Genomic DNA, 16,355 nt, shown 5'->3' with positions numbered 1-16,355 from the left:
CCTCTTTATCAAGAAACCTCTGCCTCCACACATCGTGCAGGTCCATTTGAATCATAATATCTGTGAGTGTCCTATCCGCTGCAGTTACATGTCTAAGTGGCCCTCCAGAGCGATCTCTTGTAGGGTTTAGAACTATATTTAGATCACTGTCCCATAGTTGTTTCGCCATCCCAAAACCGCTCTCCCTCTCAGACAGTGCCTTGTAAAAATGTGGAGAATCATAGTTGGCACCGTAGACATTAACAATAATTATGTCCATTCCCCTCCCCCGACATCTAGAAATCACAAATCTACCATCCACATCTGCAACGATGGGTTCAAGCGCGAGGGATGACTTAGGGCGAACCCATGTAAGTACCCCACGGGCATGCGAGGTAAAGCCCTCTACATTGGAGCATGGGGCTAGTAATTGGTAAACGTGTTTCTTGCAATAGAGCAACGTCTATTTTGTGTCTTGTCAAGTATGCAAGTACCTTTGTCAGTTTCCTGTGGTCATTTAATCCCCTCACATTCCACGTGAGAGCTCGTATGCTGCCATGTGTTATCTCACTGTGGGTGGAGCCACCAACCGCACTATCACCGTGTGGTGTTAATCTGTCACTGTTAGTCATAAGAACCTACCACAGATACTGGTGTAGGAAAATGTGAGTAGCGTCCATAAACAATGTCTAGTAATACCAAAAAAAAAAACAGACCAACACCAGGCAGACCCCCAACTGAGCTACCCCCCCCCCATACTCAATACCCCAAATGTGCGTAACACTTGCGGGCAGAGGTAGCCCGCTATTCGCTTAGAAACCCTAAAAAGTCGAGACCCAGCTCTCCGCTCCGCAAGCCATCAAAAGAATATGAAACATCTGACAATGATATATAATCACCAATTACCACCCCAAGTACGTGTTTCCTGGCAATAAGGGACGTAACGACACCCTCCCTATTCCGGCAAGCTTGCAGCCACAATCACCTCCCATCCCCGTATATCTATGAAATAATAAAAGAAAAAGCGAAAAGGGGGGGGGGCATAAGGGGGTATAAAGACATGTCAGCGAGAACAGTTCCCGTGTAAATCAAATAAAGCCCTTAGCAGCCGCCCCTGAAGTGAGAATCTTATCTGTTCATAGGCAGCGCAAGTATCAGTCTTGCTCTTCCAAACTGCCAATCTCCGCACCCTCCAATGAGGCTCTCTCCGGGCTGCGACGCTGGTCTTTAAACCATTCTTTCATAGCCTTCTGCAATGCTTTCGGGTCGGTGAAGATGCGTGTTTGTCCCTGGCGATTAACCCGGAGTCTGGGGAAAAGGGGGGGGGGCGTGGGGGGGGGGGAATAATGGGGTATAAAGACATGTCAGCGAGAACAGTTCCCGTGTAAATCAAATAGAGCCCTTAGCAGCAGCCCCTGAAGTGAGAATCTTATCTGTTCATAGGCAGCGCAAGTATCAGTCTTGCTCTTCCAAACTGCCAATCTCCGCACCCTCCAATGAGGCTCTCTCCGGGCTGCGATGCTGGTCTTTAAACCATTCTTTCATAGCCTTCTGCAATGCTTTCGGGTCGGTGAAGATGCGTGTTTGTCTCTGGCGATTAACCCGGAGTCTGGCTGGGTATAGCATGGCGTAGTCAACATTGCTCTCTCTCAGCAGTTTCTTTAAAGGGGCAAATTGCCAGCGCGCCTTCTGAACTTTCATTGTAAAATCCGGAAACAGTGATATAATAGAGCCTTTATATTGTAGTGGTTGTCTGTCTCTAGCGACCTTCAGTGCCGAGTCCCTGTCACTATAGTTAAGGAGGTTCGCTATGATGGGTCTCGGTGGAGCGCCAGGCGCCGGCCGAGGACCCAGGGAGCGGTGAGCCCTTTCAACAACAAACATGGGTGAGAAGGTCTCATTACCAAGTAGCGTGACAAGCAATTTTTCAACAAATTGTTCCATATTGCCAGTTGGGGTTGACTCCGGAAGGCCCGTAATTCTGAGGTTGCAACCCCGAGACCGCGCTTCCAGGTTCTCCGTTTTATCCTGAAGAACCTGCATCACTCTTCCCAGTTGTTTGTGACCAGCATCCAGCCATGTCTGAGCCTCTTCAACCTCCGAGATACGGCAGTCTGTCATATCTTACCGCTGTGCGTGCTTGTCTAACCTCTCTGACATTTCTATCTGTCTCCATACGATAGGAGAGAGAGAGTCGAGAACTGAAAGGCTACTTTGCAAGCCAGCATAGTACGTATGTCCCCTCTGCATCTTCTGGGTGCGGATCTGGGGTATTGTCACCATTGTCCGTCGCAGCGTCGCGCCCCTTAGACTTCTTTTGCTCGAACGTGAGCTTGGGCTGCGTTCGGTCTACCTTGCCCATTGTTAGGATAGTGTACTATAGGGCCAGGCCCAGTATCTTACTATGAACCACACCAGAGTCACTCTGCTCTACACAGGCAGCTGTCTACGTAGCGTCCACAGGACACAAGGGTCAAATACTCCCCTACTACACAGGACACGGCTTGTTGTGGATAGGACAGACAGCCAGGTTACTCTCCTCAGGACATTTCAGAGGGCCACATCCAGCTCGTGAGGCTAATCATGAGAGCATGGTTTCGAGGTACTACACCCACCTCCACTTGTATTGTCTCGCAAAGCAAGGCGCACACACACCGCCTAGAGAAGCTAGCACTCCATCGTGGCAGTGGCGCTCATAGTGTACGCACGGTGAGATGCCAATTCGCAACCTCTCTCAGCTGAACGTGCCCCAAATCGATTCCTAGCAGCATTGGGGAGTGCCCTCAGAGAGTACAATCCCAGCACCTCCAAGGGGAACAGCGCATCCTCGCCGCACTCGCCTCTGTCGCATACCGTCCGTCAAAGGCGTCGAGCCCAACAGCCCGCTCGCAACTCTCAGTGCTCTGGGGATTAATAACTCACAGGACCGCCACAGCTCGTGTCAACGCTGTGGGCATAGTCGTCAAAGCAGGATCTTCAGTTCCTTGGCTGATCAGAGCAACAAGTGCGTCAGTCCACCCCTGCGGACCCATTTGAACCGTGCCACAGGGGGGAACTATACAATACCAGAAAGTGGCTTGAGGTAAGGGAATGTCCTTCAAACGCTACGGCGCGGTGGCACAGCCGTTCAAAAACTCCCTGTGTGCAGCTCCAGAAATGTCGTCCTCCAGAGCCGCTGCACTCTTCCCCGGTGTTGTCGTAATGCCCCACGGTTCGCCAGCAAGTAAAAATATCAATGAGAGTAGACACTGTAGGCTCGGCGGGGTCCGCTCCAGGATCGGGGCACAGCCAGGATGGTTCCCGCCCAGTCACCGGGCTCAAAGCGGCGATCGCTGCCCCAACTAGGAACGCCAGGTCACCTCAGCACACCACGGGAGCACGGGGCTTCAGGCCTACCACTCACACAGCTGCCGACAGCTCACACCACACCGTCCGGGCCGATAAAGGCGTCGGGATTGGCAACTTCACTTCCATAGGTCTTTAGACATCGATGGCAGCCAAACAGGTGATGAAACAGTGCTTCAGCTTGCGGATAATGGCCGGATAGTGAGATGGACTTGCGGAGCAACGCGCTCAAGCGGCCATCTTAGTCGCGAGCAAGCTCCGCCCCTAACCATAATCATAGTTAGCATCAGTGTAATAAGAGGAAATTAGCCATTTTCTTGAAGTTATAGGTTTCAGAAGGTCACAGCCAGTGCTAGCTCACCTTGGAGTTGATGCCAGTGGGATTTTTTTGTATTGTTCCATTCCCTCTACCCCAAAAGAGCGCAGTGAGAGCAGTAAAGTGTACGTTTCTGCTAATTATGCAGAGCTAGGCACTCACTGCCCCTGACAAGATGATCATACTTGTGAAGTAAGGCAACACAGGAACTTAATGGAGTACCAAACAATCACCACCACCAGCTCACTACCTCAGCACCAACTATCAAGACTATGAACACAGGCACTTTTCAAACACACATGATAAGACTACAGCATGGAACCATTTCCATCACAAGTGACATTACATAATAACACCTACCATCCCGACCCAACCCTCCTCAACAGGGAGGCACATTTCAGAATGGGAAAAGATCTCATATCTCCCAGCATGCCCTTTTTCTAACCCTGTGCAGGGATTGTAAAAGTGGGGCTCATGTTGTTGTATTCAGGAATCTGATATTTGAAGCTAGCTGCAGCAAATTCTATCTGTTGTTAAAAAAAGTATTAGTAACGTGCACAAGCTTACCTTTAAATAACACAAACGCTACATGCAGAAGTTGTAGCACATAATCCTTCTTAAATTTTATAGGTCTGCAAATATTAAAGTGCTGATCTAAATTAGCCTAACCGTTGATGCCATGTTAAATGGAATAATAATGTATTGAACTGAAAGGCCTGTTTTCATATTTAATAGCTGTTTGTGCAAGATATTTTTCTTCTATTTGCTGCAGATGTGACAGCTCAGAAGCCTATAGTTAGCAAGTGAATAAACACGTTTTTGGACCACAACGCTGTAACTTTTAAAGGACAAATATCTGAAAGTCTATTATGTTCTGATGAGAAAATGGGGAGTTTGCTTATTCCCAGAAGTTTGCTGATATTCTACTGGACGATGAAGATGAAAGATAATTATTTCAACATAGAATTTGTGTGCTTACATAGTGTGTGTTCCCAGAGTAGTACCCAGACCAGATAGATCCTGGATTCCTTCCCCGATCCTATGACCGGAGATTCATCTTTGGGTTTCTCATGCTTTCACTTCATGAGACACTGCCTCACTTAGATTTTATTAAACTGACTGCTGATAACTTACTTTCCAGCTTGTAATGCAAAAGCCTCATGCATGAGCATAGATTTCTCTCTCGTGAGAACTCTTCATTGGGTTTCTAAACTGACACCATTTCTTCTCTCTCCTAATCCCAAATTAATTTAGATTAGGAAATTTCCTTTATGGGACATCCTTGTAGTACTAATACTATTTTAACTGTGCTTCTGAAGAATATACAGTTCTATTTCATAATCAAATACTGATTGATGGGTTACATTACCTTTTAATGCTGAAATCTAAAGATGAATCCTATTGAATAAATAGATGAATGACTAAAAGAGTTGAAAATAAACCCTTTACCTCACACTAACTCTTTTTATTGACAAAATTTAAAGTCTAATGAGTTATTGTTCTGTAGTTGTTCACTCCTCATTTCTCTTCGTCGACGAACAAAGGTCCATACAATTTAATTAAGACAGAAATATTGTAAACCCCACTACCTGAGAATTTACAGAAGGATTATCACTTTCAAGGCCTCTGCTGCCATTACAATCAATTAGGTATTTCAGTTTTCCAACTAGAGTTTAGCATAGGTCTTCTAGTTTCCACCACCTCCACAAAAATATTGGCAAGTTCTTTGTTACTGGTGGGTCTCTTTCATATATGAGTAAGGCTGACTGGATAAAACAGGAGTTGTCAATGGTGGCTTCTGAAAATGCACAGACAATAGGGCCCCTGACAGTAAAGGTACATACATCATAAATCATTTGATAAGGACTTGAGAACAGTAAAAGAATTTCAAGCAGCAACTGAATCAAACGCATCTTACCACCCAGCTTCTTCAACTAACTGCAAAGTGTAATGATGTTTTGTTGATAGCACTCCTTAAGATGTGAGGCTGTCTCCAAGGAAACATGATTAGGAAGTGTAAGCCCTTGTTGGGCGTTTTTTTCTTTTTTCATCCTCTCATGACATGGGGTTCTGGACAATGGATGCATGTGGACTCTAGACCCGCAATGGGAGGGCATGAGTTTCACAGGGTTACAAAACACAACCAGCACGAGCATTTAGTACTGCTATGATGGTGTCGAAGATATTAATGTCACCCACAGGTTCTATGTTGGGTGTGTCCTATGGGTGCCCCGCACCCTATGCACTCTTTGTCCATCTCGCTTGTATTGGGTCCCGGTAAAATGAAAAATGTCAATAAAGAACCACTTGTATAAAAAAAAAAAGTAGCAACTAAAGCCAACTGCTTTAGGGGCAGAAAAATAGTTGCAAACAACTGTGAATATATTTTTAACTGGCTCTTGAACAAAAAGGGTCTATTCACAAAGGTAAATCTACATGTGCAGATTTACTTTAAATAAAATTGCACTTCCACTTTTGAGAAACGTTACTACTTTTGGCTATACGTCATTTACAAGTGTAAAGTTACTCAAAAGTGTAGGCTTATATGTTCCCCGCCTCCTAAAACAATATGAATCTAATGGTCTTCAAATTCTGTAGATAATGGCCTCTTCAGGTGCAGGTTAAGGCTTATCCAATTATTGGTAGGAACACGAATGATTTAGGTGGGTTATTGCATTAAAGGAATTTTATTATTGCTACATTACAAAACACTTCAAGGTTTCCCAGACAACAACAGGGAATTATTTATAGGGAGTGAGGGTTAGGATGAGGAGGCTAAAGACTGTCTCATCACTCCTTTCCTTCCTACACTACCCAATCAGCTAAGGGCCTCATTACGAGTTTGGCAATCTTTTTGACCGCCAAACCTGTGGAGGAGGTGCTGTGGCCGTCAGAGACCGCAACACCTGGGGTCCGACCGCCATATTAAGAATGCAGCAGTCGGAGCACTTTGCGACCACCCCAACCGCCAGGGATCTGTGATCCCTGGCGGTGGGGCGGCGGTCTGGGGAAGCAATATGCATGGCGATGCTGCTGCGGCACCACCATGCATATTACAAGTCTCCTCACCAGCAGCCTTTTCATTGAGGTGAGCCTGACATGAAAAGGCAGGCGGTGGGGAAACAAATGGGGCCTACAGGGCCCTCCTGTTGCCCCTGTGCATGGAGGTGCATGCAGGGGGGGCAAATGGTGTGCCCCCCTGGTGTGAATGCACCCCTGTTCCTGCACGGCAAGGACTACTCAGTCCATGGCATGCAAGAACAAACATTGGCAGTCTTGCGGCGGTGCAGTTATAAGGCTCACTATGAGCCTTTTAACGGGACCGCCACGCAGCCTAACAACGGAGTTTCTCGTAATCTGGCGGGCGGGTGACGGGCGAGTTTGGTGGTCCTAGAGCGGGGCACTGGCATGGCGGCCCGCTCCAGGACCACCAAACTTCTAAGTCAGGAGCGTAACTATCTTTGGTGCAGTAGGTCTTTGAGGGATCCTCTGTACCCAGTGAATTTGTCTGTGTACTACGTTACAAATAGATATTTTGCTAATTCTTCTTGGTTGAACTAGAGCCCGTGGTACTCTAAAGTACTATACCACAGAAAAAAGCTGACAATTGAGAAAAAGGGGGTGGAAGCTAAGAGCAGTGATACTGCGTTTACTAATCCCTTTTTTAACCTCTCTGAATCATACAATTTTATACTTTTTTATGAGGAGACGATTTTAAGGGGAATGAAAGAGGCAGTCTAAATATTGCTTGTCCACCCTTTTTCAGCTGAACAAGAAAGCTTAACAAAGAAAAGCAGGGTAAAGAGTGGGAGAGGAGCCAAACAATTCAACAGCCTCTTCCATCTTTTCATCTTTAATGATGGATGCACGCTACATGTGTGCTGATGCCAACAGTTAACTCAGCCTGCAGTTGCTCTATGTCTTGGGCTGCAGTTATAATATCCAGTAGCAGATATTTGATATTCAGGTGAAAAAAAGACAAATACCATTCTACTTTCATCTCAGCTCTAAAGAAGTAAATGTGTTTCCCAAATACAAGGATAGTTTTTCCAGTTTCGGTATAGACAGCCTTAGCGGTCTGTTGCAGGCATTACTGTAACTTGTCCCTAGAGTGGGCCCCTTGCCAAAGACCAGTGGCTTTCTTGCCCAGTACAACTCCCTGCTCCTGATTACGTATTTTAGTGTATATCCGAAGTATTTGCGGGTTACCATGATTTTGGAGTGGTTGAGGTTTACTCTTCATCTGTCTGGGTAACATTTTTCATTTCTCATGCTTGTGGCACATGACTTTGAGAGAACACAGGCCCACTTTTCCCCGGAGAACGAATTATGAAACACAGACATATTACCCCTCCTCTCATTAGGAAATTCAAAGTGTTGAAAGAGTAGACAGTATTTAAGTTTTCACACTGTAGAGAATAAATACTCACAGCAATTGCATCAAGCAAATGGAAGGGGGCAAAAATTAGCATAAGCCGTGAGACCAGTGTGACAATATCTCTGCAAAAAAAAAAAAAAAAATACAAAATCAATCAGAAGCATAATCTGCAATTACATTAGCAAAGCCACCCATGCATATTCATCACAATAGGCCCCACAATAGTCTTCTACCACTGAAAATAAACAATGGAGATCGTTTTTCATTACTCTGTTATTTTGCTCTCTTTCCTATCCGACTAGTTGGATATTCTTCAGATTTTGTAACTTTCTAGCTCAAAGAGCACACCTGGATGATGATGAAGTTAATGTTTCAGGTGGGCAAGAGATGTAGCTGGAGACTCTGAAATTGCCATTTCTCCTGCAAAGCCAGGTGTGTTAACTTCTCAAATTGGCATGAGTTTTTTTTATTAGTACAATAAACCTGCAAGTTTGGTCCTCAAATCAAAGAGACAATGCACCTAGAAAAAGATGCTTTGTTCTTCAATCACAGGGCAAGATGAAGAGCTTGAAATTTAATGGGAATATCTTCAGTGCTCTCTTATATGAAGCTTATTTCAAGCATTCTGAGACAGAAACACCCTAGGCCATTAGAAGAAAATTTCTTAGTAAAGAAAATCAAAGCATTGCTCAGACTAACAAGCACTTTCGGTTGAATACACTATCTAACCGCAGATTCCTCACCTTTAGCATATTCCCCAGGCACCAAACTGGATCCGAAAGCTTTTTCAGCAATACTCCAGTGCACTGTCAAGTGGCACAGGGTAGCTCTATGCTGACTCTGTACAGCCCCAGACATCACACAGCGGAGCCGCATATAAGAGCTACCCTTCAGCCTGAGATCAATTTCTTGATTGACTCTTTTAGATGCAGAGCGTAAAACAATTGCCGGTACCAGTGTGCAGATCTGACACTTGGGACCTTTTTAGATGATAAAAGGAGGCTATTCCACAGAACAGGGAGGTGGGATATCAGCAAGGAATAGGCAGTTACATACACTATACACCAAAAGAGGTACCGTAGGTAAGTAACTTGACTATCTGAAGGATACTCCTAACTGCAGATTCCTCATCTTTAGAAGAGATACCCAAGAAGTCCCGCCAAAAGGTGGAGGGTCTGTGGAGAAGACTCAGACCAAATGTGTAGGACTGAGCAGTCAAAATGTCTTTCCCGTTGGATCTGGTCATCATGGCAGTAGAGCTTCATGAACATGTACACCAGCACCCATGTCACATCCTGGCAGGTACCAAGAAGAGGAAGTTCATGTGCCAAGCCAGTGGTAGCAACTTTGCCCTGGTGGAATAGGCTCTCATTCATTCCATAGGCTGGTTTAGGTCAATGCAAAGCAGATCTTAATGAGGAGGACTATCCAACTTGACAGAGTCTTCTTCTGCACAGCCTTCCCTTTCTTCACCCCAGAGAAGCCAAGAAGGAGCTGATTATTCACAGTGTTCCTTGGTAAGATCACTATATTAAAAGCCCTTTTGCGGTCCAACCTATGGAGCCTCTTCTCCTCTTTCAAAGGGTGAGGATGGGCAAAGAACACTTGTGGAGTGATAGATTGCCCCAAGTGAAAAGGATTCACAGCTTTGGCAAGAAGATAGCCTGAATCCCAAGCACCAGTTTGTCTGGAAAAATATGTTATAGGGGTTCTAACAACAGTGCCTGAAGTTCCCTCATGTGACAAATTAAAGTGACTGCAGTGAGAAAGACCGTCTTTGATGTTAGAAGGTGCGAAGAGCAGCTGTGCATTTACTCGAAGAGAGTACACAAGTGAAATGTCAATATCAAGGTTCCACTGTGGCACCACAAATGGTTTGGGAGGGTACATGTGTCAAACTCTTAAGAAACAACATGACAATAAGTAATTTAAACATTGATGTTTGGTCTATCAAACACAAAAATGCTGAAATGTCAGACAGGTAACATTTAATAGTTCCAACTACAATGCCTCGCTGGGCCAAAAACACAATAAACAATAATACATACATCAGTCTGACTTGTAAAAGGTTGGTCTTGCAAACTCCACACCAGGCCACAAATTTGCCCCACTGCCTGGCATATATGGTAGTTTGTGGAAGGGTGTCTGGCAGCAACAATTTCAGATGGGAGATCGAACAAAATGAACTGCTGCTTAATCTCCATGCATAGAAGTGTTGATTGTACAGGTTCGGATGAAGGACCCTGCCCTGGTGCTGCAACAGAAGGTCCTTCCGAAGCGGTAGCCTAAAGGAGGAGAGATGCTTATGCCCAGAAGTTCTGGTACCACTCTCTTCTAGCCCAATCCGGAGTCACTAGAGCGGTTTGGTCCAGTCATTCCTGATCTTTTTCAGAATGCAGGGCAGGAGAGGTAGGGGTGGAACAGCATGCAGGAGTCTGGATTTCCACTATAGCGGGAATTCATCTCCTAGTGAATGTCTACGATGAAACTCTACACACAATACCTTTGATATTGCACATTCCTGACGGAGGTAAAAAACCCAGCCATGGTTCCCTCCAATGCCAGAAGATGCCCTTCGCCACCTGGGAGTGTAGGAGGCATTCCTGATCCGCCAAATGCAGCTGACTGAGCTTGTCCACCCTGATATTCAAGGATTCTGCCAGGTGGTTCTCGATCAGGGAACTGTACTTAAGTTGCAGCTAACTCCAGAGGATCAGAGTCTCTGGGTACAGGAGTCATGACTCACTTCGCCTTGCTTGTGAACAGTACCACATGGCTATGTTTTTGTCCACAAGAGCCTGCATCAGCCTCCACTTGATGGATGGGAAGAAGGCCTTCAGACCAAGTGAGGGGCCTACAACTCAAACATATTTATATGGAGCAGGGTTTCTGTTAGAGATGGCTCGGATGACCTTCCTGATTCAGCAGTGATACATCCGTCGTCACCGTCAACTCTGGGTGGGGAAGGGCCCTGCTGTGGGTCAAATCGTGAACGAGCAGCCACTCTTGTACATCTTATGGTTTTCATGCAAAATCTGCATGCCATCTGACTGGTTTCCTTGGTGCTGGGTCCATTGGCTCTTCAGATTCCATTGCAGAGGCTACATATGCCACCTGGTGTAGTAGACAAGATGGAAACTGGAGGCTAAAAGAGGCCTCAGAACTGCTCTCACCAAGATTCACAACAGAGGGTTAAACATCGTGACAATAGCCCAAACACCCTGACCTACTTGCAGCTGAGAGAAGGCCCTGAACTTTACTGTTTGCAGGACAGCCCCAATGAAAGGGATTCTTTGCAAAGGAGTGGAGTGCAATTTTCACTCACTGAAAGTGAAACTCAATTATGCCACAAGGTTTGTCTTTATCTGGAGGTGGTTTATGACTTACTGTGGGGAGTAGGCCTTTAAAAGCTAGTCGCGGAGGAGGGAAAAACTCGTCTGCTTGAGCTCCGAACAGGAGCGGTAACCACTGCCATTACTTTTGTGAACACCAGAGGGACACTAGAGAGACACTAGAGAGGCCAAAGGAGAATAACTAACTGACAATTCTCTTGGCCTTCTTTGAACCATAGGTAAGATTAATGCAACTGCAGCTCAGGTAAGTGAAAATACAGGTCCTGCTGGTCCAAAGACACAAGCCAGTCGTTTGGGTCAAGAGCAGACAGAATCTAGGCCAGTATGGGTATCTTGAATGTGTCCTTCTGCAAGAAGACATTCAGAGGACAAAGATCTAAGATTGGCCAAAGGCCCCCACCCCTCAACGGCACGAGAAAATAGAGAGAATAGCAACACTGTTCCATATTAGAGTCTGGAACCCTCTCAATGGCTCCTATGGACAGTGAGTCTTGTACTCTGGCAACAGAATGGACTGTTTCATTATGGACTGAGTTTTGCTCTCATTTGGGGGAAAGATTTGGAGGAGCAGAAAGAAAAGTTAGGGTATAGCCAAGCGGGACGATTCGAAGGACCCATCAGTCGGATGTGATGGATAATCACCCTGAAAGAAAATGCTGGATACTGCTTCTCATGGGGTGGTTGTACGTAGCTGGGTGTCTGTTGCTGCAAGGGAAGAGGGCTTGTGCCCTTGGAGGCCTGCACACAGCCTGCCAGATCCACATTTCAGGCTTCGGAAGGACTGGGATAATTGCATCAAAAGCTGGGAAGACCGAGGTTGCTTATCTACCATTACCTTAAAGAAGCTCCAGAATTTCCTAAACTGGTGAAGAAACTCCCAGAAACGTGCCAAGGCAGAATCTGCTTTTTGACAAATAGATGCAAGACATCGAAGGGCATATCAATAAGAGACGCCTGTATGTCTCCAGAGAATCCTGTGGAGCAAATCCATGCATGGCAGGGGAGCACCACACTAGTGCAACGTCCTTTGTAGACAATAATTTGCATCAAGGCCAGCACAAATAATATATTTGTTTGCATCCTGACAATCCTGAATTGTACAAGCCAATAAGCCTCGAAGGTCTTCCGGGACAGATAGAAAGATCTCGCTGGCTATGTCGCAGAGGGTGTGCGTATATTTGACCAACAAACTGCATTGACTGATCTCAATGCTAGGCTAGCCAATTAGAACTATTTAATCAATGCATCAATCCACTTAAGACCCCTTTCCCTTGGGAGTTGTTGGGAATGAGTTGGGGGGGTTCACCTTGCTGGTTGAAGTCTGAAAAACAGACTCTCTGGAGTAGGATATTTAGCATTGAAAACTGGGTTGCCAGGCCCTGGTCTGTGATATCTGGCCAGGTGCCTATTCATCAGTGGGCAGGACCAAAGCTTTGACAAGCAGTCCATTAATGTGTCAGTGAGGGCTTCACTGAATGGGATCAAGGGCTCAGATGTGGCTGGCTCAGTTCTGTAAGACTTCAGTAAGGACATTCGTGTTAACTTCAACAGAGGGTAGCTGTAAGTACAAGACCTCAGCTGCATATCGAATTACCAAATGAAGCACGCTCATCCACTGGAGGTTCAAATGGGGAGTTCAACCCTGTATCAAGGAAAGGAACAAGTCCACTGGCCTCTTGTAAGTCGATGTAAAAACTGTCATCATCATAATGAGGGAGTAAATTATTCCCATCCCCACCATCATCATCATATCTGGGTGGTGGCAAGCTTTGGTCAGAATTGGAGGCAAAATGATAATAGTCACTGATGGTGAGTCTGCTCTAGTAGAAGCATCGGATTAGAATCAGGCTATATTGGCTAGTTGTGCCTTAGAAATGTCATACCACAACATTGCTTGGGATCGAGCTGAAGTCGCTTTGGTGTCAGTTGTTGGAATGAGCCCCGGATCTTCCTTCAGAATCTGTAAGCGGAAGGCTGAGGAGGATCATAATATTCGAGAGGAATAGAGGAAAAGTAGCAGAAAAAAAGTTGTTGGTTAATGGAAGGTTATGCAAAGCCTTGAAATAAATACAAAGGCTTTCAAATAGAGAGACCAGATCATAGCACTCAGATGGTTTGTGATTCAGATTTGTCATGATAGGCTCAAGAGCAGGCAAGCACCAATACACTGGAGTCGATTGGGGTCGCTGGATTGAGAAAGCAGAGAGGACAAGATAAAACGAAATTAGAATAGGCAAGGTATGCTCTCACTACAGCTCAAATGGTGGGGTAATGTGCTATTTCGTGAAAAAAAGGAAGGTTTTCTACAGAATCTTTAAAGATCTAATACAGAAGAATGATAATTTTACAATCTGGATAAAAATGAGCATGCCTCAAACCAATACTAGAATTCTTTTTTTTCTTCTTCAACTGCCCGTACCAGTGTGGGGGATTCACCAAAGACATCACGCTACCAGTAAAGGAGAGGGAACCTCCTCTTACCAATGCCTCAGTTTTGGCAGAGTTTAGATTTAGTCGTGAATCAGAGAGGGGGCCCCCTCACACCAAGGGAACAGGGCACCAATGAACAGCAGGAAAAATGACTTCCCCTTGGAGTCAAGAAATATTATAACAAAATTGAAATCACCTTTTACCCTGCCTCATTAATTTGTATCTACAATCAGTTCATTAATCGTGCTCATATACCACCAAGATAGAAATATCACACCATAGACTGAATTAATTGTAAAAAATCTTAATGCATCTGATGCATATCATTTATAAATTAAAAAGAATTAATTTATTAAGAAACTTATATACACAATTCTTGTATATTCCTCCAGGGTCAATTACAGTACAAATAAGATAAAAACATACGAATCAGAAATAAAATTAACCACAATTTCTAACGGGGAGTACCCTCATGCACAGTGTCTAAAGTGCAGTTGCATATCCTGATCCAAAGACTAACATCGAATCTTGAGTCCTGGTAAATATAGAAATCAATTCATCATAGTTTCTCTTTGTGCACCGACGCGCTTTGGTGGATTCTACTACATAAACACCACCCTTTTCTAGACAATACAATATGGGTATTTATCTCCCTCATTGGATAAACAATTTTATGGAGAATCGCAAGTTAGCCGTGTTCCAGAATTATTCGCACTTTGACGTGTGTTCTTAATGTAAAGCGGTAATTTCAATAAGGGCCTATGACTGGCCCCTCATTTAATATCATCACGGTCCTGGCCCCACTTCCTTTATGTTTGATTTATTGGGGGGTGGGAGGGTCCTGAGCACATCTTTATCTCCAGAATCCTGGGTAATTTCAATAAGGGCCTATGACTGGCCCCTCATTTAATATCATCACGCTCCTGGCCCCACTTCCTTTATGGATGATTTATTGGGGGGTGAGAGGGTCCTGAGCACATCTTTATCTCCAGAATCCTGGGTAATTTCAATATGGGCCTATGACTGGCCCCTCATTTTATATCATCACGCTCCTGGCCCCACTTCCTTTATGTATGATTTATTGGGGGTGGGAGGGTCATGAGCACATCTTTATCTCCAGAATCCTGGATATCTCAAATACTGCTGATTGAGAGTTAATTGCTATTCTTTTTTGACCCAGACTACAGTTGTAGATAGTAGTTGTATTCCAAGATCACCTGGGTCAAAAAAAAAAGGGGTAGTTTTCTTCCTCCCCTTTCTCCATTTCTGTATTCGTAGGTGTGTACTGTTTTGGGAAGTAATTTATCCTACTCCTAGAGTTTAGCTTTAGACAATTATCAACTAGTCTGCCACTGCCTTAAGCCCATTAAGAAAGTTCATGCAAGTAGCATCAACTCTACCATGCAATCACAGAATTATCCGTGTCTTCCACGTTACACATGCATGAATGCTGAAAATCCATAATCAAACTACAAATTCAAGACATTCATGATCCGATACAGTGTTTACAGAGCAAAACGGACAGCTCAACCAGCAGTTGCACACAAATTATGCATAGCACCCTAAGAGTTCAGCTTAACAATGGAATTTACAAGAGTGTATGAGGTGCTAACACTCAAAAATTATGATGATTACTGGAGTATCAGCACCTCATACATCTAGTTAAATTAATAATCTTAGGGTAGAGGACATTACCCAGGTACTACGTGATGTAACAGGACTCCACAAATACCCAATCTAATCTAATTAGGCTGTGAAAAGGCGTACTTAGCAAAGGGTACCTCCCTGTCCCTTCAATCATAATGTATCGGAAACCCACTGCATAACTCTACACCACAGTTTGAAACACTAGAAATCTTCAATGAAATGCAGGAAATGAGAAAATGTCTATTCAACGTAGGAAGGGATCCATGGGTCAATTTCTACTGTCCAAAACCAATCACAAATGGATTTATCTATAGTTGCATGTGAACATTTAAGGCATGGCTTTCATGGTTGTGAAATGCTGTGAAGTGGTCTCTGAAAAAAACAAACTTCTCACAGAGCCATCATTGTGCACAGAAACTGAGCCATCAATTGGTGGCAAGTCAACCCTCATCCCATACTCAGACTGCCAAATGGAGAGTTAGCTGTGATCATGGTCTTTCATTAAAATTAACACTAGGGAAACAACCAGATGAGAAAAACCATGTCACATTCAAATCTGTCTCAGCAAGGCATTGATATTCTTTTAATTCAGCAGAGGCCAGCTTATTGGGATGTAATGAATATGCTACTTACCAGTATGCATCTGTTCTTGGCATGTAGGGCTGCTGACATTCATATCTGTGCATAGATCGCCGCCTAGTGTTGGGTCCGGATGTTTTCACGTTGTTGTCCTGGAAGAGTCTTCGAAGTATCCTTGGATAGGTGACTCCTCCCCTGGACTACAGTGCGCATGGGCATCCTCTCCATACTCAGATTGTTTTTCGCCATTGTGGCACTGATGGAGTAGATACAGAAAGTGATGACCATGCTTACAGTAATTCTGAGAGCTGCAGCTGCTACAGGCGCC

General features: G+C 44.7%; 1 protein-coding gene across 2 annotated transcripts in view; it reads right to left on the bottom strand.

The window, feature by feature from the left end:
- The window catches only part of LOC146858426 (multidrug and toxin extrusion protein 2-like), a 722,400-nt gene that overhangs the window by 244,530 nt on the left and 461,515 nt on the right, over positions 1-16,355 (bottom strand). For both annotated transcript variants that reach the window (XM_085649347.1, XM_085649348.1), the window contains one exon: positions 8,071-8,140. In XM_085649347.1, the coding sequence (XP_085505473.1) occupies positions 8,071-8,140 (70 nt within the window). The remainder of the gene's footprint in view (positions 1-8,070; positions 8,141-16,355) is intronic.

The sequence above is a fragment of the Triturus cristatus genome, chromosome 3_2 (assembly GCF_964204655.1).
Source record: "Triturus cristatus chromosome 3_2, aTriCri1.1, whole genome shotgun sequence".
Lineage (NCBI taxonomy): Eukaryota > Metazoa > Chordata > Amphibia > Caudata > Salamandridae > Triturus > Triturus cristatus.
The sequence above is the reverse complement of the archived record's forward strand: the minus strand, read 5'-3'. Positions and strand labels throughout refer to the sequence as shown.